General features: G+C 51.3%; 11 protein-coding genes across 11 annotated transcripts; 7 read left to right on the top strand and 4 right to left on the bottom strand.

The window, feature by feature from the left end:
• Nucleotides 1-273: 273 nt before the first annotated feature.
• Nucleotides 274-2,175, top strand: Z519_00060 (uncharacterized protein; the record flags this gene model as incomplete). Its single annotated transcript, XM_016757820.1, has 2 exons — nt 274-575; nt 624-2,175. 2 exons carry the CDS (start codon nt 274-276, stop codon nt 2,173-2,175), a joined length of 1,854 nt encoding a protein of 617 aa, XP_016625069.1.
• A 1,806-nt stretch (nt 2,176-3,981) lies between these two features.
• Nucleotides 3,982-5,109, top strand: Z519_00059 (uncharacterized protein; the record flags this gene model as incomplete). Its single annotated transcript, XM_016757819.1, has 1 exon — nt 3,982-5,109. One exon carries the CDS (start codon nt 3,982-3,984, stop codon nt 5,107-5,109), a length of 1,128 nt encoding a protein of 375 aa, XP_016625068.1.
• Nucleotides 5,110-6,077: 968 nt separating this feature from the next.
• Nucleotides 6,078-7,452, bottom strand: Z519_00058 (eukaryotic peptide chain release factor subunit 1; the record flags this gene model as incomplete). The annotated part of the gene is made up of 2 exons (XM_016757818.1): nt 6,078-7,261; nt 7,332-7,452. The coding sequence occupies 2 exons, from the start codon at nt 7,450-7,452 to the stop codon at nt 6,078-6,080; spliced, it is 1,305 nt and encodes a 434-aa protein (XP_016625067.1).
• Nucleotides 7,453-8,198: 746 nt separating this feature from the next.
• Z519_00057 (uncharacterized protein) lies at nt 8,199-10,214 on the top strand (the record flags this gene model as incomplete). Its single annotated transcript, XM_016757817.1, has 1 exon — nt 8,199-10,214. The coding sequence occupies one exon, from the start codon at nt 8,199-8,201 to the stop codon at nt 10,212-10,214; it is 2,016 nt and encodes a 671-aa protein (XP_016625066.1).
• A 336-nt stretch (nt 10,215-10,550) lies between these two features.
• Z519_00056 (uncharacterized protein) lies at nt 10,551-11,249 on the bottom strand (the record flags this gene model as incomplete). The annotated part of the gene is made up of 1 exon (XM_016757816.1): nt 10,551-11,249. The coding sequence occupies one exon, from the start codon at nt 11,247-11,249 to the stop codon at nt 10,551-10,553; it is 699 nt and encodes a 232-aa protein (XP_016625065.1).
• Nucleotides 11,250-12,342: 1,093 nt separating this feature from the next.
• Nucleotides 12,343-13,170, bottom strand: Z519_00055 (uncharacterized protein; the record flags this gene model as incomplete). The annotated part of the gene is made up of 1 exon (XM_016757815.1): nt 12,343-13,170. The coding sequence occupies one exon, from the start codon at nt 13,168-13,170 to the stop codon at nt 12,343-12,345; it is 828 nt and encodes a 275-aa protein (XP_016625064.1).
• Nucleotides 13,171-15,682: 2,512 nt separating this feature from the next.
• Nucleotides 15,683-16,745, bottom strand: Z519_00054 (uncharacterized protein; the record flags this gene model as incomplete). Its single annotated transcript, XM_016757814.1, has 3 exons — nt 15,683-16,284; nt 16,344-16,548; nt 16,623-16,745. The coding sequence occupies 3 exons, from the start codon at nt 16,743-16,745 to the stop codon at nt 15,683-15,685; spliced, it is 930 nt and encodes a 309-aa protein (XP_016625063.1).
• An 802-nt stretch (nt 16,746-17,547) lies between these two features.
• Z519_00053 (acetolactate synthase, small subunit) lies at nt 17,548-18,656 on the top strand (the record flags this gene model as incomplete). Its single annotated transcript, XM_016757813.1, has 2 exons — nt 17,548-18,425; nt 18,479-18,656. The coding sequence occupies 2 exons, from the start codon at nt 17,548-17,550 to the stop codon at nt 18,654-18,656; spliced, it is 1,056 nt and encodes a 351-aa protein (XP_016625062.1).
• Nucleotides 18,657-19,197: 541 nt separating this feature from the next.
• Nucleotides 19,198-20,279, top strand: Z519_00052 (uncharacterized protein; the record flags this gene model as incomplete). Its single annotated transcript, XM_016757812.1, has 2 exons — nt 19,198-19,343; nt 19,430-20,279. The coding sequence occupies 2 exons, from the start codon at nt 19,198-19,200 to the stop codon at nt 20,277-20,279; spliced, it is 996 nt and encodes a 331-aa protein (XP_016625061.1).
• Nucleotides 20,280-21,360: 1,081 nt separating this feature from the next.
• Nucleotides 21,361-22,426, top strand: Z519_00051 (uncharacterized protein; the record flags this gene model as incomplete). Its single annotated transcript, XM_016757811.1, has 2 exons — nt 21,361-21,462; nt 21,587-22,426. 2 exons carry the CDS (start codon nt 21,361-21,363, stop codon nt 22,424-22,426), a joined length of 942 nt encoding a protein of 313 aa, XP_016625060.1.
• A 542-nt stretch (nt 22,427-22,968) lies between these two features.
• Z519_00050 (5-methyltetrahydropteroyltriglutamate-homocysteine S-methyltransferase) lies at nt 22,969-25,397 on the top strand (the record flags this gene model as incomplete). The annotated part of the gene is made up of 3 exons (XM_016757810.1): nt 22,969-22,979; nt 23,032-23,371; nt 23,418-25,397. 3 exons carry the CDS (start codon nt 22,969-22,971, stop codon nt 25,395-25,397), a joined length of 2,331 nt encoding a protein of 776 aa, XP_016625059.1.
• Between the last annotated feature and the right edge of the window lie 34 nt (nt 25,398-25,431).

Below are 25,431 nucleotides of genomic sequence, written 5' to 3'. Positions count from 1 at the left end.
GATCAGTTCGGCATGCTTGCCCAGCTGGGCCGCAGTGCAGTCCAGCCATGTCACCAACGAATCTAGCAACATGGCACATGAGCCGCGTTTGAGATAGCTGTGTCTGTATCTTTCTACCTTCACAGGGTCTCCCTTTCAATGCGCTGGTCGTTCCTGCGTCTCCCGTCGTTGCTGCGTCTCACGTCGCCTCGCTCGCAGACCCTCGCTTCTACGCTCTCCCCCTCACAATCAGTTCGGTCTTTCTCCTTCTCAAGCTCGTTACGAAGGGTCGACATGGAAAAGGTGGATACGACAAAGCGTCTGTCGCAGCTGCGCGATCTAATGCGTGAACATAAACTTGATGTCTACATTGTGCCTTCGGAAGACAGTCACCAGTCAGAGTACATTGCACCTTGCGACGCGAGGAGGGCATACATCTCTGGTTTCACTGGATCCGCTGGCACGGCCGTTATTACTCTCGAGAAAGCAGCTCTGTCGACAGATGGCCGCTATTTCAATCAGGCTTCGAAGCAGCTTGATGAAAACTGGCTGTTGTTGAAGCAGGGCATGGAAGACGTCCCCACCTGGCAGGAATGGTGCGAATATCATCTCCGTTGACTTGTGCAAGACTGAGCTGAGATTAGGACTACAGAGCAGGCAGAGGGCGGCAAAACAGTCGGCGTCGATCCCACCGTAATTACAGCCGCAGATGCTCGCAAACTAAGTGAGACATTGAAAAAGAAGTCACATGCAACACTGGTCGGGGTCTCGGAGAATCTCGTCGATAACATCTGGAATGACAGGCCACCAAGGCCGGCAGAGAGAGTTATTGTCCTCTCCGAAAAGTATGCTGGAAAGCCTTACCAACAGAAACTCGATGATCTTCGCAAAGAGTTGAAGAAGAAGAAGGCTGTTGGAATGGTTGTCTCGATGCTTGACGAGGTCGCTTGGCTTTTCAATCTCCGCGGAAGTGATATCCCATACAACCCTGTGTTCTTCTCCTACGCAGCCGTTACCCCAAACTCGGCTACGCTGTATATCGACTCGGCCAAAATCGGGTCAGAAGTGAGAGAGCACCTCGAAGGAGCCGTGGAAATCAAGTCTTACGACGACCTCTTTTCTGATCTCACGAGCATCGCCGAAGCAGCGGCCAATGAATTTCAGGCCAATGGAGTCACTAAATCCCATCCTAATAGACTTCTGCTCTCCAATAAATCGTCTTGGGCGCTGTATCTTGGCTTGGGTGGTGAAGACAAGGTTGAAGAGTCTCGAAGTCCTATCGCAGACGCGAAGGCTATCAAGAATCCCACTGAACTTGAGGGGATGCGACAATGCCACATCCGCGATGGTGCTGCGCTTAGTGAATACTTTGCCTGGCTGGAAGAAGAACTACACAGTGGATCATGGGTTGATGAAGTCCAGGCTGCTGACAAGCTCGAGGCGATCAGGTCAAAAGGGGAGCATTTCGTCGGGCTATCTTTTGACACTATCTCGGCGACAGGACCCAACGCCGCCGTGATACACTACTCGCCAGAGAGGGGGAATTGTTCAACAATTGATGTAAGAGCTGTATACCTGTGTGATTCGGGGGCTCAATACCTCGATGGCACCACCGACACGACGAGGACTTTACATTTCGGTACCCCAAGTGATATGGAGATCAAAGCATACACTCTGGTGCTCAAAGGGGTCATTGCTCTGGACCGCGCCGTCTTTCCCAAAGGCACGACAGGATTTGCCATCGACGCGTTCGCTCGCCAACATCTGTGGCGTGAGGGACTCGACTACCGCCATGGCACTGGTCACGGAGTGGGTTCTTACCTTAACGTCCACGAAGGCCCTATCGGAATTGGCACGCGCGCCGCATACTCCGAAGTCTCGCTTAGTATCGGCAACGTCATCTCCGACGAGCCGGGATATTATGAAGACGGAAACTTCGGGATCCGGATCGAGAACATGATCATGGCTTGCGAGGCCAAGACGAATCACAAGTTTGGAGATAAGCCTTGGATCGGGTTTGAACATGTGACTATGGTGCCCATGTGCAGGAAATTGATTGATCCGAGTCTCTTGGACCCGGAGGAGAGAGCGTGGTTGAATGCGTATCATCACGAGGTGTGGGAGAAGACCAGTGGGTTTTTTGACAAGGACGAGAGAACCACGAAGTGGTTGAGGAGGGAGACTGACCCGATCTGATGCAAGAGAGATTACGTCTGCATCAGATTTGAAGGCATTGAACCGACGAGGGAGAGTGAGGACGTCTTGTGCAGCCCCGAATATTTTAACAGCCTGATGCTATGCTGTATTCATTTTCATTGAGCACTTCTCTGGGCGAGTGTCATTGGAAGAAGAGCAGAGAAAAGGGGCTTGGACTAGAAAGATGGTATGGATATGATAATAGAATTAAGGCTACCCATAGCGAGGTAGGGAAAGACAGGGTTTGGCCACTCCTTCGAGGCTGTCATATGGCAACCATCTCACTCGCCTACTTCCCTTTCCTCCCATGCCTGTGGGCTTCGATCAAGCGAAGAACCCACACTCACACATCCCTCGTTGACACAATCCGTGCAGGGATTTTAGGGTGCTCAACAACCTGCTGTACACCCGACGGCTGCTGCACTCACAGCAGCAGTAGTAGCAGCGGACGCAGCGACCGAAGAATATTCCTCATCGTTGGCTCGCCTTTCAGCAGCCCACCTCGCCGCCTCTGCTCTCTTCTGTGGGTTAGGCGTATAGAAAAGATTCGAAGACGGTGTCGTGGATAGAACGATTCTTCGCAGTTGCATCCGGCGCAACGCTGGATGGGAACAAAGCGTTGCTGATCGTGGGTATCAGGTGGGGGAAATCCCTGAGGCGAGGAGTCAATTGGCAGTTGTAGGCCCTTGAGAATGCCATTTTGGAGACCCGTCTGCTCCAGTGACGACTTGGGGCGCTATCCCAGATAGTCTTGGAAGTTACGCATAAGTTCAATACGGCACTTGGATAGAGGTTCGAGGAGCTTCAGGCCGTCGGGCATGGCGGTAAAGACTTTGGACTTCTCTGGCGGGTATATCTTGCCGACGATCAAATTCCGTGGTGTTCTGTCAGGTCGTAGCTGGGCTTCACGGGACGTGGACTGGCTGCCCTGGTGGCGTGCACCCTTTCAAGCAATCGCCGTATTAGGGCCGTCTTCTGGTCGAGGTGGATGAATGCGTGGACGCGGTCTGGCAGGGCGAGGACGAGGACTCCTCTGACAACTCACAGGTCAGAGCTTTCTGCGCTTTGAGAATGACATTGCATTTCTCGCGCTGAATATTGTGACGGTGTAGGTGCCAGTATTCCCTGTAGAGGCCAAGGGGTGTAAAACCCAAGGATCTTCTAATTGACTGATGAGGCATGATATTGATGTTGCTCGTGGTGGGGGCAAAGAATCAAGGAAAGAAGACAAACTCGGAGGCCGTAAAACGCGAGAGAGGGTAGATTCCGCACACATATGAGAAAGGCACTGTCGTGGCATTCTGATAAGTCTCGACTTCCCGTCTGGTTCAGACTGTCATTCTGGAAGTCTCTGAGACGAGCGGTCTTTTCCAAGGAGGCAGGTACGTTGGTCATGGCCTGCCTTTCAAGACAATAGGGTAGACTAAGTAGAAATAGGATGAGAGATGTCTTATTGACGAGCAGCTGTATTAGTCACTAGCTCTACATGGAAAAGTTCGGAAGGTGAGAGGTCTCTGAGAAATGCACTGCAAAAGGAGGTCTCTGGGAGCTCTGGGTGTTAATAATATTGGGTGTTGTGGTAATAGTGGAGTAGTGTCACGTCACGGCCGAATGATTCCCCGTATTACCTCTTACAGATTTCCATGGCGGGATCTTTGGTGGGCTACTGTAAATGCAAAACTGGGCTGACACGTGCCCGAGAAATGGATGGTACAAATCCATCTATCCTGTATATTTTATAACCTCTCTCTCCACTGCCACCCAAGACGCCTTCTGGCGACCAAGGAAGAAAGTAAAAGATTCAAAATGGCGAAATATGGCCATACCACCACTCTAACTGTCGCCTACCTAGGCCCCGAAGCTTCGTTTTCCCACCAAGCAGCCATTGAAGTCTTTCAAAATTCCTCGTCTGGGCATGTCGTCTCTTTACACCCTCTCCCCTCCTTCTCGACTATATTCTCGGCTCTTCAGTCAACCCCGTCATCTGAACAGGCCATATATTATGACTTCGCCGTTGTTCCGATCGAAAACAGCACCAACGGGTCCGTTGTCCAAGTCCTCGACTTGCTGGCTCGGTGCGGCCACTCCCCAACGCTCTACCCTGACTTGGAAGTCTGCGCGGAATACTATCTTCCTGTACATCACTGCTTGTTCGTCTCGCCTCCTTCAGGACCGGTCTCGGCTTCTTCACGGGTCCCAGAACAGTTAGCCGAGGACAATGATAGGTTGATGAGCGCAATCCGGACGCTCTACACTCATCCACAAGTCTGGGGCCAGTGTCACCGTTATTTATCTAAACATTTCCCTCCGAATATCGTAGAGCGGATTGACGTGGGAAGTACCTCTGCCGCTGCTCAGCTGGTGGCCCGCGAATCTCACTCACAGACCCAGACTAGCAAGCCTAAGGCCACCGACGGAATTAGTGCTTCGATCAGCCCGAAACTCGCCGGCCAAAAACATCATCTACTGTGCTTAGCGGAGAATATCGAGGACGAGCCCGGGTCGAACACGACGAGATTCCTTATCGTGCGGAACCGAAAGCATCAAATACAGTCTGAAAGTTTTCACACGTCTTTTTTTCAGCACAGGAACCCTGTTAACGATTTAAGATACAAGTCCCTCATATCGTTCACTATACCCCACTCCCAACCAGGCAGTCTGGCCGACGCACTGGCGGTCTTTAAACGTTACGGTTTTAACCTGACGAGCATTGACACCCGGCCCAGCAGGACGCGGAACTGGCAGTATGTGTTCTTTGTGGAGTGTGAGGAGGCTTGGGACGAGTCACAGGATGGACAGGAAAACAACAGAGGGGAAGCTAATCTCCTGAAGATGCTTGGGGAACTGCGCAAGTTTACTGAGACTTTGAGATATCTGGGGAGGTTCGTGGACCAATTGCCTAGAGGCCAGCAAGAAGACGAAGCAAAAAGGTAGAGGTGATGGAGCGGAACTGAATCGGACTGAAGTAAATCGCATTGAAAACCTTATGAGCAGGTCATGGGAGGGAGTGACTATCTCAAATTTGCTTGCACACAACAAAGCCTGCGTGGCCCAGGTCAGCTACGTGCTGTTGCAGATGCCCGAGGGTCTCTGAATATTAGGCTTCACTCTAGTTGAATAGAGCAAGCAACTCGTTGACGGCTGGCACAACGAAGATGGTGAATGCGAGCGAACCTCAGGTAAGGACTGAACAAGAGTTGAGCTTGATGTTGCAACGAATGACTGGCTCAATCGAATATAGAGTCAACATCGAAGAGTGTTGGGGTTCCCTTGCTATGGGAGTTGGTCAAGAGCTTCTTGGATCTCAGATCCATCCCAGCATTCCCCTTCCGGGGCAAATTCAAGAAGAAATCCTTGCTTGTCTGTCGACATACGCGGCCGTCGATGGCACCGTTTGTAATATTGGGCTTACATCAGATCCAGTCCCTGCATCTCTAGAACTTCATCGAAGTTTTCACGTGCCAGGCATTTAAGAAGATGACAGGGACTTCTCGACCTGAATGCCGGCGTCAATTCAGACCATTACCAAGTTCCGAAGGCTGGAACGTCCTGCGAGCACTCAAAGAGTCAGGAAGATGTTACGTTTTCCACGAGTGGATAGCACAGGATGGCTTACCGTGGCGTAAGTCGAGGGTCTGCCTTGCTGGCGGCTTCATTGCTCGCTCAGCGCGCGTGAAGCCACTGTCTCTGGTGCCTAACTTGTCCAGTCGCGTGAATTGTGGCTTGCCATTGATCTCCGCACCATCTAAATGCGTCCCTTGCTGCTGGGACTGAGTCGCGTCACTAGGACGCCCAGGCGAGCGCGGAGTTGCCGTCAAGCTGCCTTCAACAAAATTGTCTTGTTGTTGAACAAAGCCTGGAGATGGATGCTCCTCGCGCTCTACTGCGAGGTCGTTGAATTGTCAATCATCATAAAATTCGTCTTCGTCGTCACCGTCAACCAACTGTTCAAAGTTGACCTTGTAGCGCAAAATGGCGCCAATACCACCAAATCCCTTCACAAATTGATTACCCTCGCTGGAGCGGTCTGAAACGAACTCCAAGGTGGCGCCAAAGTCCTTATACTTCTCGGCAAGCCATTCAAGAAACGAACCTTGGTCGACAACCTCCATTTCTTGACCAGTATCTTTGTCCATGAACTGTTCGCGGTTGGCTTCTTGAGCCTTGGTGGTGTGCAATATCCTCTCCGAGCCATCCGAGGCCTTCAAAACCCAGCGAGTGACGTCGAGGTTCTCGTAGACAATCAGTGTCTCAGCCGCGCCTAATTCCAGGGCTTTCAAGGTGTCTTCGACACCGTAGCAGACGCGGCCGCTGTCTTGACTGATTTCCTCGAAGTATTTGCCGATCAGTTTCTTCTCTTGAATGAATTTGACATTGCCGAGGGTCTCGGACGCAAGATCGATAGCTTGGTTGAACCCATTTTCACCACCGTAAGAGACATCAACCACCTTGATAACCTTGGATTGAAGACGTGCGTCGAACATGTCGGACTGATTCAAGTCGTTTTTGAAGTCTGCTGATCCAGCAAGGACGAGGCCGGCAACGTTCACTTTGTCGTTTGTGATGAAGTTCTGGACGGCCAACTCTGCAACTTTTCGCACATAGTTATGACGCTTTTCTTCTCTAAGACGAGCGAAACGAAGGGCAGATTGACCACCTCGACCATGCTTCTTGGGAAGATCAACAGAGAATTTGTGGACAACTTCTCTGGTGTTGCCACTCAAGGTCCCAAAGAGGGCGCCGTTGCCATCCATGACGATGAAGCCAAATTTCTGATCAGATTCGAGAAGTTCGCTCAGGGCCTCGGTGTGAAATTTGTTGTCGCAGAGGTAGAGGGAGGTGTTGATAGGCTTGAAAGGCTCAAAGTCTATGTTGATCTTTCTCTCTTTCCCCTCCGAGGTGATAATTTCACCGCAGTACACCACCAAGCCATTTGGGGGGACCTTGGAATACAGCTTCAGGCGCTGCTGGGTGGAAGTGATGGCCGAAAGGACCGAAAGGCGATTGACTCGAGACTTGATGTTAGAGGCGGTACCGAATTCTTCAGCCAACATTTTGGCAGCGCGAGAGACCTGATCCTTAGGTGCTATACACGAGTTAGCAATGAGCCACAAGAACTAGGGTCTTGAGGGGGTGTGAGAGGGGGTGTGACTTACGGATAATAAGGGAGATCATGGAGGTGCCATTACCTCTGGCGGCTTCGAGGCGTTTGATGAGTTTCTTGACCTTCCAAATCTCGATGTTCTTTTCTGCTTCGTTCTGTTGAGGTGCGCTCATTTTTGCGGCGGGGCCCGAGCAGAGACGGCCTGCTGGTAATGGAGGAGGAAGCAGAAGTGCAGGAAGGAAAACGGAGACAAAGGTGAAGGAGAGTGTGGAAATCACAGTCTATGACGATGGAGAAAATCACGGTGGCGCTGAAATGAGTTCGAGACTTTCATGAGGTTTCTTCGTCGAAAGGGTGGTGGGCGGCGGGCTGTGCTGCGCTGGCACTAATTAGGCATTGCTACCACAACTCCCAACCGCTGCGGGTGCAGTTTGGGATTCTTCCAGGCGCTGCGAGTCAAGGCCGGCGCAATCAGCCGAGCGAGTCACGTGGATGCGCTCTCCCTTTTTCGTTATCGAGCAGAAAACTTCCCCCGCCGCCACCAAGCTGCAAATCTGCTCCACTTTGCCCACTCGACTATCACAACCAGCTTCCTTGGGTTTCGCCACTGCTGGTTATCGTCGGTTAACAATGATTGTTTCCATGATCTATTACCACTAGCTCATGATTCCGAGTAGAGTTCATATCCCTCGAGGTCCAAGGAAAATTTCCCTTTCTCTTTGGTTCAAATATTCCCTTGCTTGATGAATTCATTGTACTATTATCTGAGCCTGGGAGGTCTTGTGGATTGTTTGTCTGTTTACTGTGTATCTCCAGTATCTCTCTAGCTTCTCCAGACATGTTTTGACTCGACAGATTTGTTAATCCAGACCCTTAACGTCATCTCTGTCGCCTCTCAATCTCCTTGCCTTTGCCCACCATGAGCGCGAAAGCCAGACAGCATCCTACAAGTTGGGACGCCTACGAGCGTGGTCGTGCATCCTCATTCGGTTCCCTCGAGTCTGTGCCTGAAGATGAGCAGCAAAACACCCTCTCCTCGTCTACCCCCGCCGTACATTATATCCCTCCAATGCATGCGGAAGGTGAAGAGCACGGCGGCTTGCGGCGGAGATCTTCTTTTGGCAAGAGAATTGACAACTTCATGCAGATGGGTGGACCCAACAGTATCGACAGATTTGCAAGGTCGTTCCAAAGAGCTGCTGGATTTCGTGAGATTACACCAGTGCGGAGGAACTCGGTCAGCCTCTCAGAACCAGATCAGGAGGCTGCTCTGGTGACTGCAGCTAGTCCTGAACAGAGCACAGCAGCCCCGAACAGATCCCTTCTGAGACAGCAGCTTCAAGACTACGATTTTGGGGGGCAGAGTGATTCTGCCGTGTACGATGAGCATGCTCCGGGCAACCAGGAGCCGACCGAAGAATCAGCTCTCCTACCTGTTGAGAGTCGGCAAACGTTCAAATCCACTACAGGCTCTCTCGTCTCAGGGTCGTTGCTCCCGCATGAGCTGGGAACAAGCTATGGAAGTATCTCCTCCAAGTTGACAGCGTCTGCTAGGCACCGAGCATCTATCCTTATTATGGAACAGGAAGAAGCTAGCAGGCGAGCACGGGAAGAACCTGAGGCATTCAAGGAAGAACCTCATCGACACCTTGAACGGGAGATTCTACCTGACGGTGAGGTCATGGAGCGGATAGTAGGCGAGTCAACCGTTCCCATGACCGTCTTCAACTCGACGAATGTCTTGATAGGGGTTGGTATTCTGGCTCTCCCGCTAGGTATCAGATACTCTGGATGGGTGATCGGTCTCTCGTTCTTGACTCTTGCGGCCATCGGTACCTCGTACACGGCTACACTGTTAGCCAAATGCCTGGACTCAAACACCGGCTCAACTACTTACGGAGACATCGCTTATTTGGCGTTTGATACTTGGGGCAGACACTTTGTTGAAGCATTGTTCATCTTGGAGTTGACAGCCGCAAATGTCGCCCTGATCATTCTGTTTGCTGACAGCATGAATTCTCTGGTACCTGCTTTCTCTGTGACCGAATGGAAGGTTCTTATTGCAATTGGCCTGATTCCATTGAACTTTGTTCCATTCAAAACCCTGAGTGTCACCAGCGTCATCGGCATTTTCTGCTGTCTTGGCATCATCATCATTGTCTTTGCTGATGGCCTCATCCAACCTCGGGCTCCTGGTTCCCTGAGGGATGTGGCCAAAACATATGCCTTCCCCGAAGACTGGAGAACTGTTCCGCTCAGTCTGGGTTTGTTCATGGCGCCATGGGGAGGTCACAGCGTCTTCCCGGCGATATACAAGGACATGCGACATCCATATAAATACGGGCGCGCTTTGAAGTACACCTACTTCTTCACCTACGGCCTCGACCTATCTATGGCTGTGCTCGGTTACCTCATGTTTGGCGACAAGGTGCGGGACGAAGTGACCTCTAACATCCTTCGTTCGACCGCTTACCCTCACGTCCTATCTGTCATCATTGTCGTTCTTATCGCGATCATCCCCATTACCAAGATCCCGCTTTCAAACCGGCCCGTAATGGACACGCTCAACAAAAAGTTTTACATCGACCTTCGCCAGATGGATCCTAAGGCGCGTGCATACAGTGAACGGTCACTCAAGCACCGTGCTGCACGGGGTCTCATCGGTATCATGGCCAACTTTATCCAACTCGGCATCGCTATTGGATTTCCCGACTTTGACAGCATTATGGCCCTCATGGGTTCGGCTTTGTGTTTTACCATTTGCATCATACTGCCTGTCAGCTTTTATCTGGTGATTTTCAGCTCCGAGGGCAAAGAGATCGGGTTAGCGGAGAAGATCCTTGATTGGGTTTTACTGGTTGTTTGTATTTCCCTGGCGGTGTTGGGGACTGTGTTTGCTATTCTGCCCAAGAAAAAGATAGGGGCTTCGGTTTGATTTTGGGGCCTGTAGAAGAGATGATGTTGAAGGGATGGAAGAGAAAAACCACATGGAGCCCAGACAGATTCTCACGCCATGGGAGGGTCTCATCAGACGATCGATAATAATACACATACATAAAGGTGGGAGCATATCCTCCGCTCTCAAATTCTGTTTCCAAGGAGCCGCTTGACCTCTAGCTTTCCTCTGTGCTAATGAAGCATGCCTTCGGAATACAAAGTAACGAGATTCTCGCCCCAAATTTTGCCAACGCACGGGGCTGCGGGATCAAACAACAACTTGCAGCCTTTTAAAGAAAGAATCAACCAACACCACGCTTTACATATTGTGGTGTCACTTTGACTTTGGATTCGACTTGGACTGTGCCCCGGAGACCACGAACCCGCCGGGATTCTGCCTCAAGAACTCGACTTCTTCAGGCGTGCTCTCCCTGCGCAGCGCCACGTTCCGACTGGGGAACCTCCCGAACCGCAAAATGACGTCGCGGTGCGCCTTTGCGAATTTGCAGGAAGCCTGCACGAACTTGGCCGCCTCCTCAGCTGCGGGAGACACGGGAAGCGAAGCCAACGGGGAAGAAGAGCCCGCGAGGCACCGGGCGGCCAGATTTTCGAACAAAGAAATTCCAGCGACCTGGTGGACTAGGGTCTCGGCGTGCATCAGCGGCATGTAGAAGAACATGGCCATGAGGGCAGTCACTTCGGGCGAGCGGTCGAATTCACGCGCGATCGACATCATGGCCAGCTCCTGTGCCTTTGCGTCCGAGGAGTACGAGAGGCCTGAGCCGCGGTATATGTTCCGGGGAAATTGGTCGAGTAGGACGATCAGGGCCAGGGAGCCGAGCGGAGTCGAGGACCAGGAGTCGAGAGAGTCGTTGCGTGCCTGGTCAATGAGGGACGAGAACTGGGTGCGAATCTCGGCGTCGACGACTTCGGGATTGGGCGGCCGGAACCATTTCTCTGTTGGATTGCTGTCGAGTGACGGAGGGGGGAACCAGTAGTCGAGGACCCGAGCGATTTCGCCTTGGTGTTCCATAGAGATTTGGGGCGTTGCTGGCTTTGAAGATGTCGTGTTGGTGGAATAGAACAAGGGCGAGATCATCCCTTGCACTGCGCTTTGCAGCTGAAAGACCTTTATTGACGAACAATTGCGACGGCTTAGTATATGTATATGTCTCTGCGAAACAGCGAGTGGGCGAACATAGGAGTTTTGTGGAGGATGGGCTTGTGGATGCAGGTTTAGAACAACTGGGTGACGGCGTACCCTTGCAAAGACCTGATCCAGGGCGGCCTTCATTCTATTCCCCAGACCGAGTCCTTGATGAAGGGAGAAAACGGAGGGTTTCGAACTGGCGGGTGGTATGTCCTTTGGATTTCTAAGCAGTTTCGATGCTTGATCCTGAGCCCTGTCCCGACTTCGAATGGGTGAAGTCGTAGATGGAGCTTGAGACACTGAGACACGTTGGAGATCGGGACGTTGCGTGTCCGACATCCGAGTCGCGGATGCGGCCCCATCACGCTTTGGATGCCGAAACAAGGCTGACCAATCGAAACTCAAGATGCATCATCACAGTGACGCAAGAAGGCTGTCCACGTGACATTCATGGGTGTGTATAGTTCCGTAGAGATGTAGAGACGCTATTTGAAGGTTGAAGAGCGGGTATATATCTTCTCAAGAGTCTACATCGAAAGAAGATAGACGGGCTAGTTGACTTCGCATGAGGGCGGAGTAGCCAGGGAAGCTGTTCTTTTCAGATGGCTGATGGCAACGTCATTCATACTTTTCTAAGATACAGTTTCAACCCCCCGGATCCATGTCCAAGTGTATACGACTATCAGGCTCCGGGCCGATGGAGTCACAGTCTGACCAATTTCAGGCAAACACGGTGCTCTTCCCAGCTTGAGACCAGAAAGTTTTGGAGTAATCTATCCAAGAATGTGCAAGCTGCGGTAGCGATCGTGTAAAAGGCCACAAAGCCCCTGTTCCCCCAAACGTAATAGTCAACACAGAATTAGCATAACTCCACGCTCTGCGGTATCTAATATAAAAACCTCCAACAACTTTTCTCTGAGCAAGCCAGACCGTACACCTTTGGCGGTTACATATACACGCCAGACTATTTCTTCGATCACAGGTTGACGTCATGAAGCCAGACCTGTTGCTCGACTCGATGGGAGAATCGACTGGCAGCCAGGATCTCAACCATCTGCTGCTCACTAACAATCAGCTCCTGCTTGGGGAGGAACCATCGCAAACCCTCGCTACAAGGCGGCGTGGTTAAGCTGCCCTTGTAAGTCCAAAACTCTTCGACACCGCCGACCTCATCGATAGCAAGACGCATATTGACGGGCAAGCCCTCGAGCTGCGCCGTGTCATTGTAATGGATCATCGGACCAAGCTGCTTGAAAAATGCGGATTCCCTATCACCCACGGCTACCCGAATGCCAATGACAGCAGCTTCGTGCTCTTCCTCGGTGACATGAACGAGATGGATTTCCGCACGGCTCCGCTTGCCCGCGATCAGGTGTTCGGAAGGGGCGTGGATGTGCCATCCAATCATGTAAACCTCCTGGTCATCGAATTTCATGCTAGGGAGTGCGGTGACCACTCCTTCCGGGTGATGAGGTGTCCAGGCTGGCGCGAATTCCCAGTTGAAGAAGTTGCCTGGAATAGTGATATCCTTTGCGTACCCCTCAAAGGTAGGCTTGTGATGTTGAGAAAGTTCCTTTTCGACAATGTTGATGGGCGATTGATGTGTGCCAGATTGACACAGGTGGTATTCTGCAAGAGCGTCAGCAAGGCTGGGGGAGGAAGGGGTGGGGGGTAAGTCCGAGTTTACCAGGCTTGATTGTAGCCCAGTCGAAAGAAAGAGCATAGTTCCAGTCTTTTGGCACCCGGCCTTTGTCGACTCGGACTTGTCTTCGACCCAGATGAGGATGTGAATGATAATTGTCATGCTCGGGACAGCTCCAGGCTGTTGAAAAGAGAGCAGAAAGAAAGAAAATAGAAGAAAGCATAGCGGGAGCCAACGCTCTAAATCAAATAAGCGATACGAAATGATCAGTGGCGCCAAAAAGAATAAAGGGAACGGCTTGTAATCCAAATAGTGATAGAGGCGCTGGTAAAGGAAAAACTCGACGGATGCGAGGGAGTGTGGTGGTCTGATGAGCATCTCAATGTGGGGAAAGGCATTCTCTTTTATGTGGCCATAGATGTGAGCAAATGTGAGGAGCCCATCTTTTCAGAGCCGAGTTGCTGAAGACATAGGGAGGTGCCAAGTAATTACTTGTTCCAGCAGCGGACTGCTTCAGCTTCGCTGAAACACATGGCGAGATACTGGACGCAGCGCCGCGCTTGGTACGGAGTACCTCGTAAATATGCATCCTTTCCAGCCAACGCAACAATAATGGTGGTTCAGCTGTTTGGTGCGAGTAAGGCGCGCTGCACCGCAAATTCCCCAAGCCTTTCAGGTTATTTTGGGGCTCTCACAGCCAGCGTGGACGGAGAACTTCGGACAGGCTCCCCTACTGGTGAGATAAGATCAGCAATGGCAATGCATGACAAGCACCGCAAGCATAGCAAAGATCGTGAAAGCATGTGGCCAGCCTCGGCGCCAAGCCATATCAGACAGCCAAGTCGACCGGAACCCTCCGCTGGGCCGAAAAAAGTAAAGCGCAGCTCTGAAAAATGATCTCCGAACCACTCGTTGCTTTTCAGGGGAGGACGCGTGGCTTTTTGGCTGCTGCGGATGATCCGCAGCTGGCGGAAACAGGACAACCAAGAATCTCCAAGAAAGGGCTAAGTGACGAATGCTAAAACGAGCTCTACCCCGTGAGAAAAGCTGAAAGGCCTAGGCTCTCGACACGGCGGTGTATGGCCCATCCCTGGTTGCCCAGCTTTCCTCTCCGTGTGATTTCAGCTGCCATCTGACAAAGATGAGGCAAACGCAAAAGCAGGAGGTGCTGGGCGGTTAAACCTCCAGGAGCTTCCGCGGAAATTCAGTCTCCCATGTGAGAAATTGACATCTGTTTGGTTCGAGCGTAACAGGTCGGAGTTCAGCAGTGAGCACCGGTTCGAAAGAGTTTTCAAAGAAACGGCGGGTCTCCGGATTTCGAGTCTTCCGGATTGGCAGTAATAGATTGCAAATTCTGACCATTGTTGAAGATATCATGTCGATCGCTCGATCGTCCTGTTCATTGAATGGACTGGCTGTAGGAAAGACGGGCCTGTTTGGGAAAAGGCGTCGCCGCTAACAAGAAGCGTTGCCCATTCGGTGTAACTAATGATGAGGGTAATATCGCTAGATCCTTAGAGGCATACTGGTATGGGGTTACCTTCCCCCGTACCAGGTACCTATATGTGTCTTGCTCGTCCATATTTTTCCTTGGAGGTTTACATCTAGGCATTAACCAGCCTTGTTCAGTGTCTAGTTTTGTTGCCTTTTTAGGTCTGCCAACAGCATTCAGCTCTTGAGGAATTCGAAGTATCTGACAGGAAGATCCAGGAGCTCCCGGACGCTAGCGAGCGCGATCAGCGTTGCATTAGGGCGTACCTCGTACTACTAGATGGCTTTACGCAGATCGGTTTGCGGGCATTTATGGCGTTAATTTTCCGTTTATCTTGATCGATCAGGTCAATGAAGGCGGAATAACTAGGCCGTCATCACCTTGCCGGCGCTCAGAAAGCTTCAAAGTCGGTGAGCAAGAGTAACAGACAGCTGTACCGACGAGGTTGTGGGCTTTACTTCGTGGCTGTAAGACGTTCAGTATTGGGGGAGCTTTGCCCACAGCACGCACAATGCTTCGAGTTCAGCCTCGTCCGTAAATGATCTTGACTTTACTGGGTATGACGGCAGATACGAGGTACAAAAGCTGGCACAACGTGCCTCAACCGAAGGCGCCAACTGCACCGATGGGGAACATCACTCATTGGGTGAATTGGATCATGATCATTGAAAAGCTGCCTAGCGCATAGCGCACAGCTCATTGGAACAGCGGGCGTACGCGTAGAATTCGCCTTTCTTTCGGAAGTCTGAAGGCAGCATGCTAGACACATTACTTACCTATCCATACTATCTCCAGTCCTCGTTCATGTTATCAAAGTTGCGTTACTCGTTAATCCAGTAACATTCTTTGCATTCACGCAAGTTGCATTGGCAGTCGCATTGGTAGCCGAATCAGTCAAATGCACATTTTTAAAATCGATATTCGAACAAGGTGCCGCTGCTGAACAATTCAAGGCAACTCCAACTTTGCTGCTAACGGTACCTGAGACGTCAGAGAACAGCAGATTCTCAAATTCGAGAGTGCTGGTATCGCAGGAGAAAGCCTGATCAGGTACTTTGAAGTAGCACTTGTTGATGTAGACAGCTTGGCTCGTGTTGTGAGTCGTCAGTCCCGCGAAAGTCACATTGGAGACTTTTCCTGTACCGCCGCCGCCACCCTGTGGAGGTTCTCCCTCTTCTTTGCCTACCCAAGATTTGAAGTAAGCTCCACCAGATACTGCAGCTCCCCCAGTGCGCGAATTAATGTCTTGGAGACTGAGATATTTGTGGCCGTCACGTTGAAAATATAGTCCGGCGAGTCAACGTATTGGCAAATTGATCCGAACGCGATTCCACCTCCGGCACAAGTCATATTGTTGATGACCATGTTGGTCGTATTCCCTTTCGGGGCCAGACAATCATCTCCGCCGTGGAATTGCCAATCTCTTACCAGAAGGTGATCGACTCGCAATGAATCGAGGCCATCAATGTTCGTTTCGTAGTTGGAAGAATTTCCGTAGGGATCCGTGTTGGTACCATTGATATACACCTTGCTGATTTCGACGTTGTATGAGTCTTGAATCCAGAAACTCCAGAACATTGGCTGTCGAATGGAAAAGTTGGTCACAATCACATTGGAGGAGTTGAAGATTGAAATGACAATTGGACGACCAAATTGGTTACTATGCCCCGCTGCATGGGTCATCCATGCCTGTCCATTGCCATTGACACCGCCCTGCATCCAGCCGTCTCCATTGATTTCGAAGTTGTTGCCTTCAACAATCCACCCTGTTGACTGGTTCTGAACTCAACACGGAAGGAATTGTCAATCCAGTAAGTCAAGTCCGGTGTGAATGAGAGGGTACCAAAAATTTCCAAGCGCGCATTCTGGAGGTTCATGTGCATCCGCCTTGAAATCGTATAGACATATAGAGCCGGTAGTGTAATGGTCCCATTGATTCCGCATTTTTGGACAGCGGCAAGAATCTGGGATGAGTCGTCCCGGTCCCGGCCCAAAGGTGTCACAATACACTTGAGTCCGTTTGGAGACGGGGTGTATGGAAACGCAGCCTGAAAGGAGCCTGTCCTAAGTACGGATACGAAACATTCTTGTGGTAGGGAAGCGTTGTTTGAGGGGAATATACCGAAGTGGTGGCCGCCTGACGGAAGTATACGGTTGATGAACCATTGCTTGACGGCGAGCTCTTAGCGAAGGAGGACGACACATATCCCAGTGCGCACAGGAGAGTTAATGCCGTTGTGAGCATGGTGTTGAGAGATTGCGATCTCTCCACGAGTCATTCGGAAGCCCGGTATTTTCTTGCTCGTTTTCCAGATGTGTAGCTTACCTGAGTTTGTGGGGACTCTACCACTATACATATATTCTCATTTTCATGGAGGTTATGGCACGGCGTGGGAACTTGCTTCGGACGACAATGCTAGGAACTCAAGGGAAAGATAAGGTTCGATCCTTCTTGACCAGACGAATCCAGGAGACATTGGCAGCACACGTGCAATGGAAGCGAAGGTAGATCATTATGTGGGCAATGTGGTATGCTTCATTGATGAGAAAGACACCATGCCAACTGTCAAAGGCACCAGCTGACTGCATGTCTGCCCGACCCGTTATGTATGCGAGCCCATAAGAAGCTTGACAGAGAGCTCGAGGGGGATGAGTGAGGGAGCCGAGGTCATGCAGGTGAAGAAATTGTTGTCCTTCAAGGCGGCATGACATTCCTCCCTATCTCGGCACCCAGTGTGTGAGGTCCATACAGGTTATGTAGCGAGAGTAGGTACTGTACTCCCGCTCGCTCCTCATACAGTGCTAGCAAGAAAGCGGCACCACAACCATTCCTAATTAGGCACAGCTTGGCAGCCTCCGAAACCGCTTGTCTGCAAGGTGTTCTCGCCCTCCAGCAGCTGCGCTGATCCAATTTTTTTTATTGTTGCAGAGCTCACCCTTGCATCGTCGTGACTCATATTTCAATTGATGCAACAAAACCATTCGCATTGTCCTTGATGAGGTAGTGCTTGCTTGTCTGTGCACTGCGGCCTTCTCTCGCCGCCATCATGGCAGGCAGACGCAACTACCTATCTCTGGCCTGTAGAGCCATTGTCCAATCTCCCCGAGCGCAAACTGGGACCTCCTTTCTTAATTCTATCCTCCCCTCGTCGAGGCGAACCAAAAGTACGAATTCAACTTCAGCTCTAGCGTACAAGGCTCTTCACAGGAGGTCACCTCTTCCTCTCCCAGTATCAGACACCTCCCCCCAATATGGCGCGGCAGCAGCTGTTTCCTCCATCCTCTACGAAACCCCGGTGGCCCCCCAAGCACCTCCCAAGAAACACATCCTGAACTGTCTGGTACAGAACGAGCCCGGTGTCTTGTCTCGTGTGTCTGGCATCCTAGCGGCCAGAGGATTTAACATTGACTCCCTGGTCGTGTGTAATACGGAGGTAGAGGACCTGAGTCGAATGACCATCGTGCTGCAAGGTCAGGATGGCGTGGTTGAGCAAGCTCGGAGGCAGTTAGAGGACCTGGTACCTGTTTGGGCTGTGCTCGATTATACATCTGCCGCTTTGGTACAGCGCGAGTTGCTGCTAGCCAAAGTTTCTATTTTGGGCCCCGAGGTGTACGAGGAATTGATGGAGCACCATCGCGAGATGACGAGTCCCGAGTCGGACCAAGGGCCAGTAGATGTGGAAAGTGCCGAGGAGGATGCAGACAAGAGGTTGCAGGAGTTGGAAGCAAACAAGCCTGAAGAATCAACTCTCGTTCAACGAGCCAAAGACATGCTTGGTCAAGGTGCCAGCTACCATCCAAGCCGTCTGGCTGCCAGTCAGGCTTTGCGGCATAAACATGAGCATCTCGAGGCCATCACCCATTTGACTCACCAGTTTGGTGGAAAGGTTCTAGATATCAGCACCAACAACTGTATTGTGGAACTGTCAGTGTCTTCCCTGACTTTGCTGGCTATCTGAAGTGCTAACGTGGGAACAGCTCTGCGAAACCGAGCCGAATCGACTCCTTCATGAAACTGATTTCTCCGTTCGGCATTCTCGAATCAACTAGGACGGGATTAATGGCACTCCCTCGATCACCACTCTATGATCCAAATGACGAGCACGTGCGGGAGGCTGATGATGTGGTTGACGCCAGCACTCTTCCTCCCGGCTAGTCATCGATGTTACCATTTTGGAATAGCGTCGGGCGCCCCTTACATGAGGCTGATTTCCTGGGTTTGGAGTTGGTTGGCTGTCCATCACATACGGTTGATCATGTAAATTTGGCATTTTGACCCATGAATGCCACGGCCAAAAACATGGTAGAATCGATACCATGCAGTGATTATGGTTCGAGGCATCCAATGCCAGTCTCCAAAGCTACACTCGTTGTCTGGGCCAGTATTTTCGCTATCTTATGGAATACCCTCTCGTGATGTGGCGGGGTCTAGGCCCTTACAACCTCGTATCCAGTGCTTTTTACTTGGTACATTGAGCTGGTTTGGTTGGGTATAACAGGTCTTCGGCTTGACACCTGCCCCAGCACAATGAACCAATTTTCCCATCGGCCCTTATGCTTGTTCTATATTCGTATTTAGCCAGCAAAGTCCAGGTAGCCACGACAACACCTGACATGGCTGGTGGCCAGCCCGAGAACCTTCCCGATTCACCGCTACATGTGAATCTCAAACAGTCCCATCGCATTCTAAGAGGCGCATGACGCGTCAGAAAGCCAGAGAGGTAACCATTCATGCTGCGGATGCGGAAGACGACCGAGATTTCCTGTACAAACGTCCGGAAACGGTCTCAAGCTGTGGATCTCATGAGGACAGACCGAATCACGCCACGGGATCGTCCATCCTGTGAGACACTCGACTCATCAATTGCCGTACGTACTCCGTACTCGTGCACATAACCATGCAATCACTGACTATTAACGCACACCCAGCAAGGACAGGTATGAGATGGAGAAGAGAAGTGATATATTTGCCCACCGACAGTCGCTGCGTCAAACCCCTGAGCAGTTCACCGCTGTTGCTGTTGAAGACAACAGTCCTTCTAGAGTAAACTCGGATCGTCATTTCTCGAACTGGCCTTACAATTGCTGTTATTTCGTACCTGAGCTCATGAACGCCGAAGGCGCAATCTCCCTACTCAATAGTGACGCTGAATTTTACCCTGCCGACTGCAACACGCTAGAACGTTTGAAAGTCGTTGATTCGACGGAGACCGGAACATCTTCTTTTGACCTGTCTCCTTTGGAGAGTGAATTTGACGACCTTCTCCAGCTGTTTGACCTCAACCACGGCAGTACACGAATCCTCTTCATTTCCCAAAAACGGCGGTGTCCCAAGAACCGCACCACCAATATGTATGGGCTCAAACATTCAACGTGGTTCACCATCTTGTCCTCGTGCGACATACCTCCAGATGCAGTCCAACTGATCCACGAGAACAACGGCTGCTGGGGAGCCCACACATCATACTGTTCCGATGTCAGAAGCAAGACTTGTCCGGTCAAGAGCCCAGATGACTCGATCGGGGAGACGCTAAGTGCCTACCATATACGGTTGAAGCCACGACCTTGGTGGAACGAAGAGCATTTCGTCTATGCTCGTCATTGCTTTCACTCAAGGAAGAAGCTTTTACTCGTCGTGGGCACTTCTCTTGAAGCGCAACAGCAGCGTCTCTTGTCACAATTTCATTCTGCAACGGAACCGCAGTTTTCCGTCCTGCTTGCCCTTACAACCACATGGACGAAAGATCTCAAAGAGAATTTCGTGGGAGCAAGACTTTGACATCCAGCGGCTTGAGTCGGACACTGGGTGGTCCACCGTAGGGCACACACAGCTAAAACCTTTGCCGATCGACAAGCTTGCCCTCCGGAAAGACATGGTATTTACCAAAGACGCGTCATCCCATGTCGTCCGCGCATCAGAATCCTTGAGCGAGCTCTTCATCTTGTCAAAAGAGGTACACAAAATACCTTCCGACGGCAACAATGTCAACCTCCGTCCCAACCAACTCAAGGACGCCTTCCTGCAACAGTGCTCCAAATAGTGCCACCAAAAGTACCAAGCTCAAGGTCTCATTGGCCGCAATGATACTCAATGGAACGTTGTCAGTGCACTCATGGCTCAGCACACTAACAGTCTAAACTTTCGAATTACGAGAGATTCGAGGGTCGACACCATTATCATGCGGCGGATCTCCTTTGTGATAATAGCTTTTCTTCCTGCAACCTTTCTAGCAACTTTCTTCAGCATGTCGTTCTTCACCTCGGGGGACATCACTGCAAATCCCACGATCTGGATCTACGTCGTGTGTGTAATTCCCCTGACCTTGGCGATTGCCCGGCAGTCGAGTGCCTGGCGTTGGTCCGCGGTACGGTGGTTGTTGTCAAAATTACAGAAGAAGGCGCCTAAGAGAAGTGATTTCTCGAGCGCCAAGGAGAGGAAATCCAGATGGCACGAAAGTCTCAGCGTATGGCTCAACAGGCACCGATTGTTTGCAGTCACCGAAATTGGTGGCTAGGCCGTAGCCTCATTTATTCCTTGTTAGGTCGGTTTCAAAGGGTAATGTACTGTGAAGGTCATAGGGTTTGGTTCAGGTCTTCTGAAGGGAAATTGACAATTGACTGTCATGCACAACTAAGCGAGACGTAATGCGTAAAAGCGGCGTCACTGTCGTCGTCGGTAACAGTGGGCAAGCAGTGGGGTCGATGGAGTCAAGCGCCCGCATCATACGGAAGGCCCTCCGTACCAGGTACACAACGTCGTCATGACTTGCAAGATTTGTCCTTGCAGCCTCGCTACATATATCGGAGAATAACCCCAAAACACAATCTCCTTCTTTTTCCCTAGCTTCATTTGAACAGGCATGGCGTCTTATCTGGCAGATCTGCCTTCGCTAGGCGAGTTCTTCCCCCCTACACCTCGAGCGGCCAAGTTGTCCCTCGATATCTTCAGACTATACATACCCGTAAGTGACTCAAGCTCATCCCAAGTGTTTTGCGTGCTTGTTTGAGAGTGAGTATCTTGGAGACCTGATCGAAGAAGGCTCTAAGAAATGACGATTTCTTGCTGATGAGACCTCATGTTTCCAGGTCTCGCTGGTGCTATGGACACCCTTGAAAAAGCTACAGGCAATGGGCAAGACCTCGTCCAAATCTCACCTGAGTCTCCCTGGTCGTTATGCGTGGGCGGCGGCGGAATTGGTTGGGCCGATTAACCTGCTCTACATCCTTTTCACTCTGCCATCAAAACTCAGACCCCAGCCCGAAGCTGCAACCAGCTTCCTGGGTACGGGCTTGCCTGCCCAGAACGAGTTATTGGCGTGCTTGTATCTCCTTCATTACGTCAACCGTGCCATTGTTAGTCCGCTGTATCTGAATCCGAGCATGTCACCAATCCATCCATTCGTTACAGCGTTCATGAGCGTCTTCCAATACACAAACTCGACCAACATTGCCTGCTGGCTTGTGTACTCGACACTCACCGCCAACACGGAGAGTCGGGCCCTAATCTCTTTCGGTTCATTCATAGGGGTCTCGATCTTTCTGCTGGGACTGACGGGCAACATCTGGACAGAGACGACGCTCTATGATTTACGACGGGGAGCTGCGAGGAGGAAATCAAAGTCAGAGGGTAAAGCGACAATTACTTACGACAAGGTGTATGTGATCCCACCAGCTGAGGGAGCGTTCAAGTATATCTTACACCCGCATTACGTCCTGGAGTGGCTTGAATGGACGGGGTACTGGATCCTGGGAGGAGTATGGGGACTGGGATGGGGAGGCCAGAGTCCGGCCTTGTGGTTTGTCATTTGCGAAATAGTGACGATGCTTCCTCGCGCAGTTACCGTCCGTCAGTGGTATGAGGAGAAGTTTGGCAAGCGCGCTGTTGGAGGGCGAGCGGGAGCAATCCCTGGACCGATCAGACTGTGATGAGCAAATCTCATACTAAATCAACAGGCTGCAAGCCAACTGGGATTTCCTCGGGAAACGCATACAACCACCGAGTATACTCTGGGCAATCTGGGGTACTCGTAGATGGCGTGATTGATGATTGATGAGCTTGTTCGGATGTGGTAGGAACGCACAGCAAAGGGGAAAAAGGCGTAAAGCCATATTCGGGTCTCACTGGTCTCACTCACACGGCGACTTTTCGTAGTCATGCAGGCGAGCGAACCTCGGAGCCCATGGCAGCCAACCGACCAGCACAAGCATCCCACTAAAAAAAAAGTGTCCTTTGGCCTTCTCGTGTCACTAGTCACCGCAAGCAGCACGTTTGATTTTTTCCTCATACACCCCCTCGGCCCTGACCCTTTCTCACCGCTCTCATCTTCTCATCTTCTCACTTTTCTCTTGTCGTCCTGGTCTTCCCATCTCTGTCGTCTGCCTCTCTGTCCATCCCGAGGACGTACTGGAAGGCTGCTGTCCGGACCTCCTTCACATCTATTCCAAGTTTCCTAAGGGCAGTTGCGAAGATGGTTCAATCGTAAGTTGAGCAATGAGACCACCCTACCTTCCAGCTGCTGATCTTGTACCAGCTCGATCCTCGGTTTCCCGCGTATGGGAGTCAACCGTGACCTCAAAAAAGCCACCGAAGCATACTGGGCTGGCAAGATCTCGCAGGATGAGCTCCTTGCAGAGGGGAAGAGATTGAGACTGGAACACTGGAAAATCCAGAAAGATGCTGGCATCGACATCATTCCAAGCAATGACTTCGCTTTCTACGACCAGGTCCTGGACCACATTGAGCTCTTTGGTGTGGTTCCAGAACGGTACACAAAATACAACCTGGCTCCCCTGGACGAGTACTTCGCCATGGGTCGAGGACTACAGAGGCCTGCCACCGATAGCTCCCCTGCTGTCGATGTGCCTTCTTTGGTAAGCAAATCCCTACTTTTCCATAATTGTGTACTAATCTGTGCAGGAAATGGTCAAATGGTTTGACTCAAACTACCATTACGTCAAGCCAACTCTCCAAGATAACCAGAGCTTCAAGCTCGCCTCAAACCCCAAACCTGTGGTCGAGTTCCTCGAGGCCAAAGAAGCCGGCATCACCACACGCCCTGTCCTTCTCGGGCCTGTTTCCTTTCTCTATCTCGGCAAAGCCGACCGCAGTCAATCTATTGAACCCATCTCGGCCCTCGACAAACTTCTTCCTCTCTATGGGGACCTGCTCAAACAGTTGAAAGATGCTGGTGCCGAGACTGTGCAGATTGACGAACCCATTTTGGTCTTTGATTTGCCTCCGCACGTTAAGGAGGCCTTCAAGCCGGCCTACGAGAAGCTCGGTGGACTTGGGAGCAATGCCCCCAAGATCGTTCTTGCGACCTATTTTGGCGACATCGTCCACAACATCGAAGTTCTCAGCTACCTGAAGGGGCTTTATGCTATCCACATTGATCTCGTACGTAATCCAGAGCAGTTCGAAACCGTTGCGTCTGCGTTGGGCCCTCAACAGGTCCTGTCAGCGGGCGTCGTCGACGGTCGAAATATCTGGAAAACCAACTTCAAGAATGCCATCGAGCTCGTTGAGACCGCCATTCAAAAACTAGGCAAAGACAGAGTCATTGTTGCAAGCTCCAGCTCTCTTCTCCACACTCCTCACACTCTGGCCAGCGAGAAAAGTTTGGACCCTGAGATTGCCGACTGGTTCAGCTTTGCTTGCGAGAAAGCGAAAGAGCTGGCAATTATTGCAAAGGCCGTGACGGATGGCCCCGCTTCCGTCCGAGAAGCTCTCGAAGCCAACGCAAAGTCGATGCAAGCTCGTGCTTCTTCAAGCCGAACCAACGATCAAGCGGTCAAGGAGCGGCAGCGCAAGATCACCTCAGATATGTACAACCGCAAGTCACCATTCCCTGTTCGAATTGTTCAACAGCAGAAGCGTCTTCACCTGCCTTTGTTCCCGACTACCACCATTGGATCTTTCCCTCAGACGAAGGAAATCCGTATCCAACGCAACAAGTTCACTAAAGGCGAGATCACTGCAGCGGATTATGAGAAGTTCATCGAGAAAGAGATCCGCGATGTCGTCAAGATCCAGGACGAATTGGGCCTCGATGTCTACGTTCACGGCGAGCCCGAACGTAACGACATGGTCCAATACTTCGGCGAGCGACTGAAGGGATACGCTTTCACGACCAATGGCTGGGTTCAGTCCTACGGCTCCCGATGTGTCCGACCACCCATCGTCGTCGGTGACATCTCTCGGCCTGCTCCCATGACGGTCAAAGAATCCAAATTCGCTGCTTCTATTTCTAGCAAGCCGATGAAGGGTATGCTCACAGGTCCCATCACCTGTTTGAGATGGTCGTTCCCCCGTGACGATGTTCACCAATCTGTTCAAGCTGAACAACTGGCTCTGTCTCTCCGTGATGAGGTCCTTGACCTCGAAAAGGCGGGTGTCTATGTCATTCAGGTCGATGAACCTGCTCTGCGTGAAGGTCTCCCGCTCCGCGCGGGCAAGGAACGAACTGACTACTTGAAGTGGGCTGTGGATTCATTCCGTCTCGCAACTGCGGGTGTTGAGGACGCCACTCAAATCCACAGCCACTTCTGCTATTCTGAATTCCAGGATTTCTTCTATGCTATTGCAGCCCTGGATGCTGATGTTCTCTCGATCGAGAACAGCAAGTCTGACGCTAAGCTTCTCAAGGTTTTCGTTGATGAGGCCTATCCGCGTCACATTGGACCTGGTGTCTATGACATTCATTCTCCTCGTGTTCCTTCCGAGAAGGAAATCCACGACCGGATTGCAGAGATGTTGCAGTACTTGAAGCCGGAGCAACTGTGGATTGATCCTGACTGCGGTCTCAAGACTCGACAGTGGAAAGAAACTAAGGCTGCGTTAACCAACATGGTCAACGCGGCAAAGAGCTTCCGTGCTCAGTACGCCAAGGGCAATTAATCACCAAGTAATGTTTTGTGGGAGTGGGTTGAAC

The sequence above is a fragment of the Cladophialophora bantiana genome (assembly GCF_000835475.1).
Source record: "Cladophialophora bantiana CBS 173.52 unplaced genomic scaffold supercont1.1, whole genome shotgun sequence".
NCBI classification, from domain to species: Eukaryota; Fungi; Ascomycota; class Eurotiomycetes; order Chaetothyriales; family Herpotrichiellaceae; genus Cladophialophora; species Cladophialophora bantiana.
Note: the sequence above shows the minus strand (reverse complement) of the source record. Positions and strands in the feature narration are given on the sequence as shown.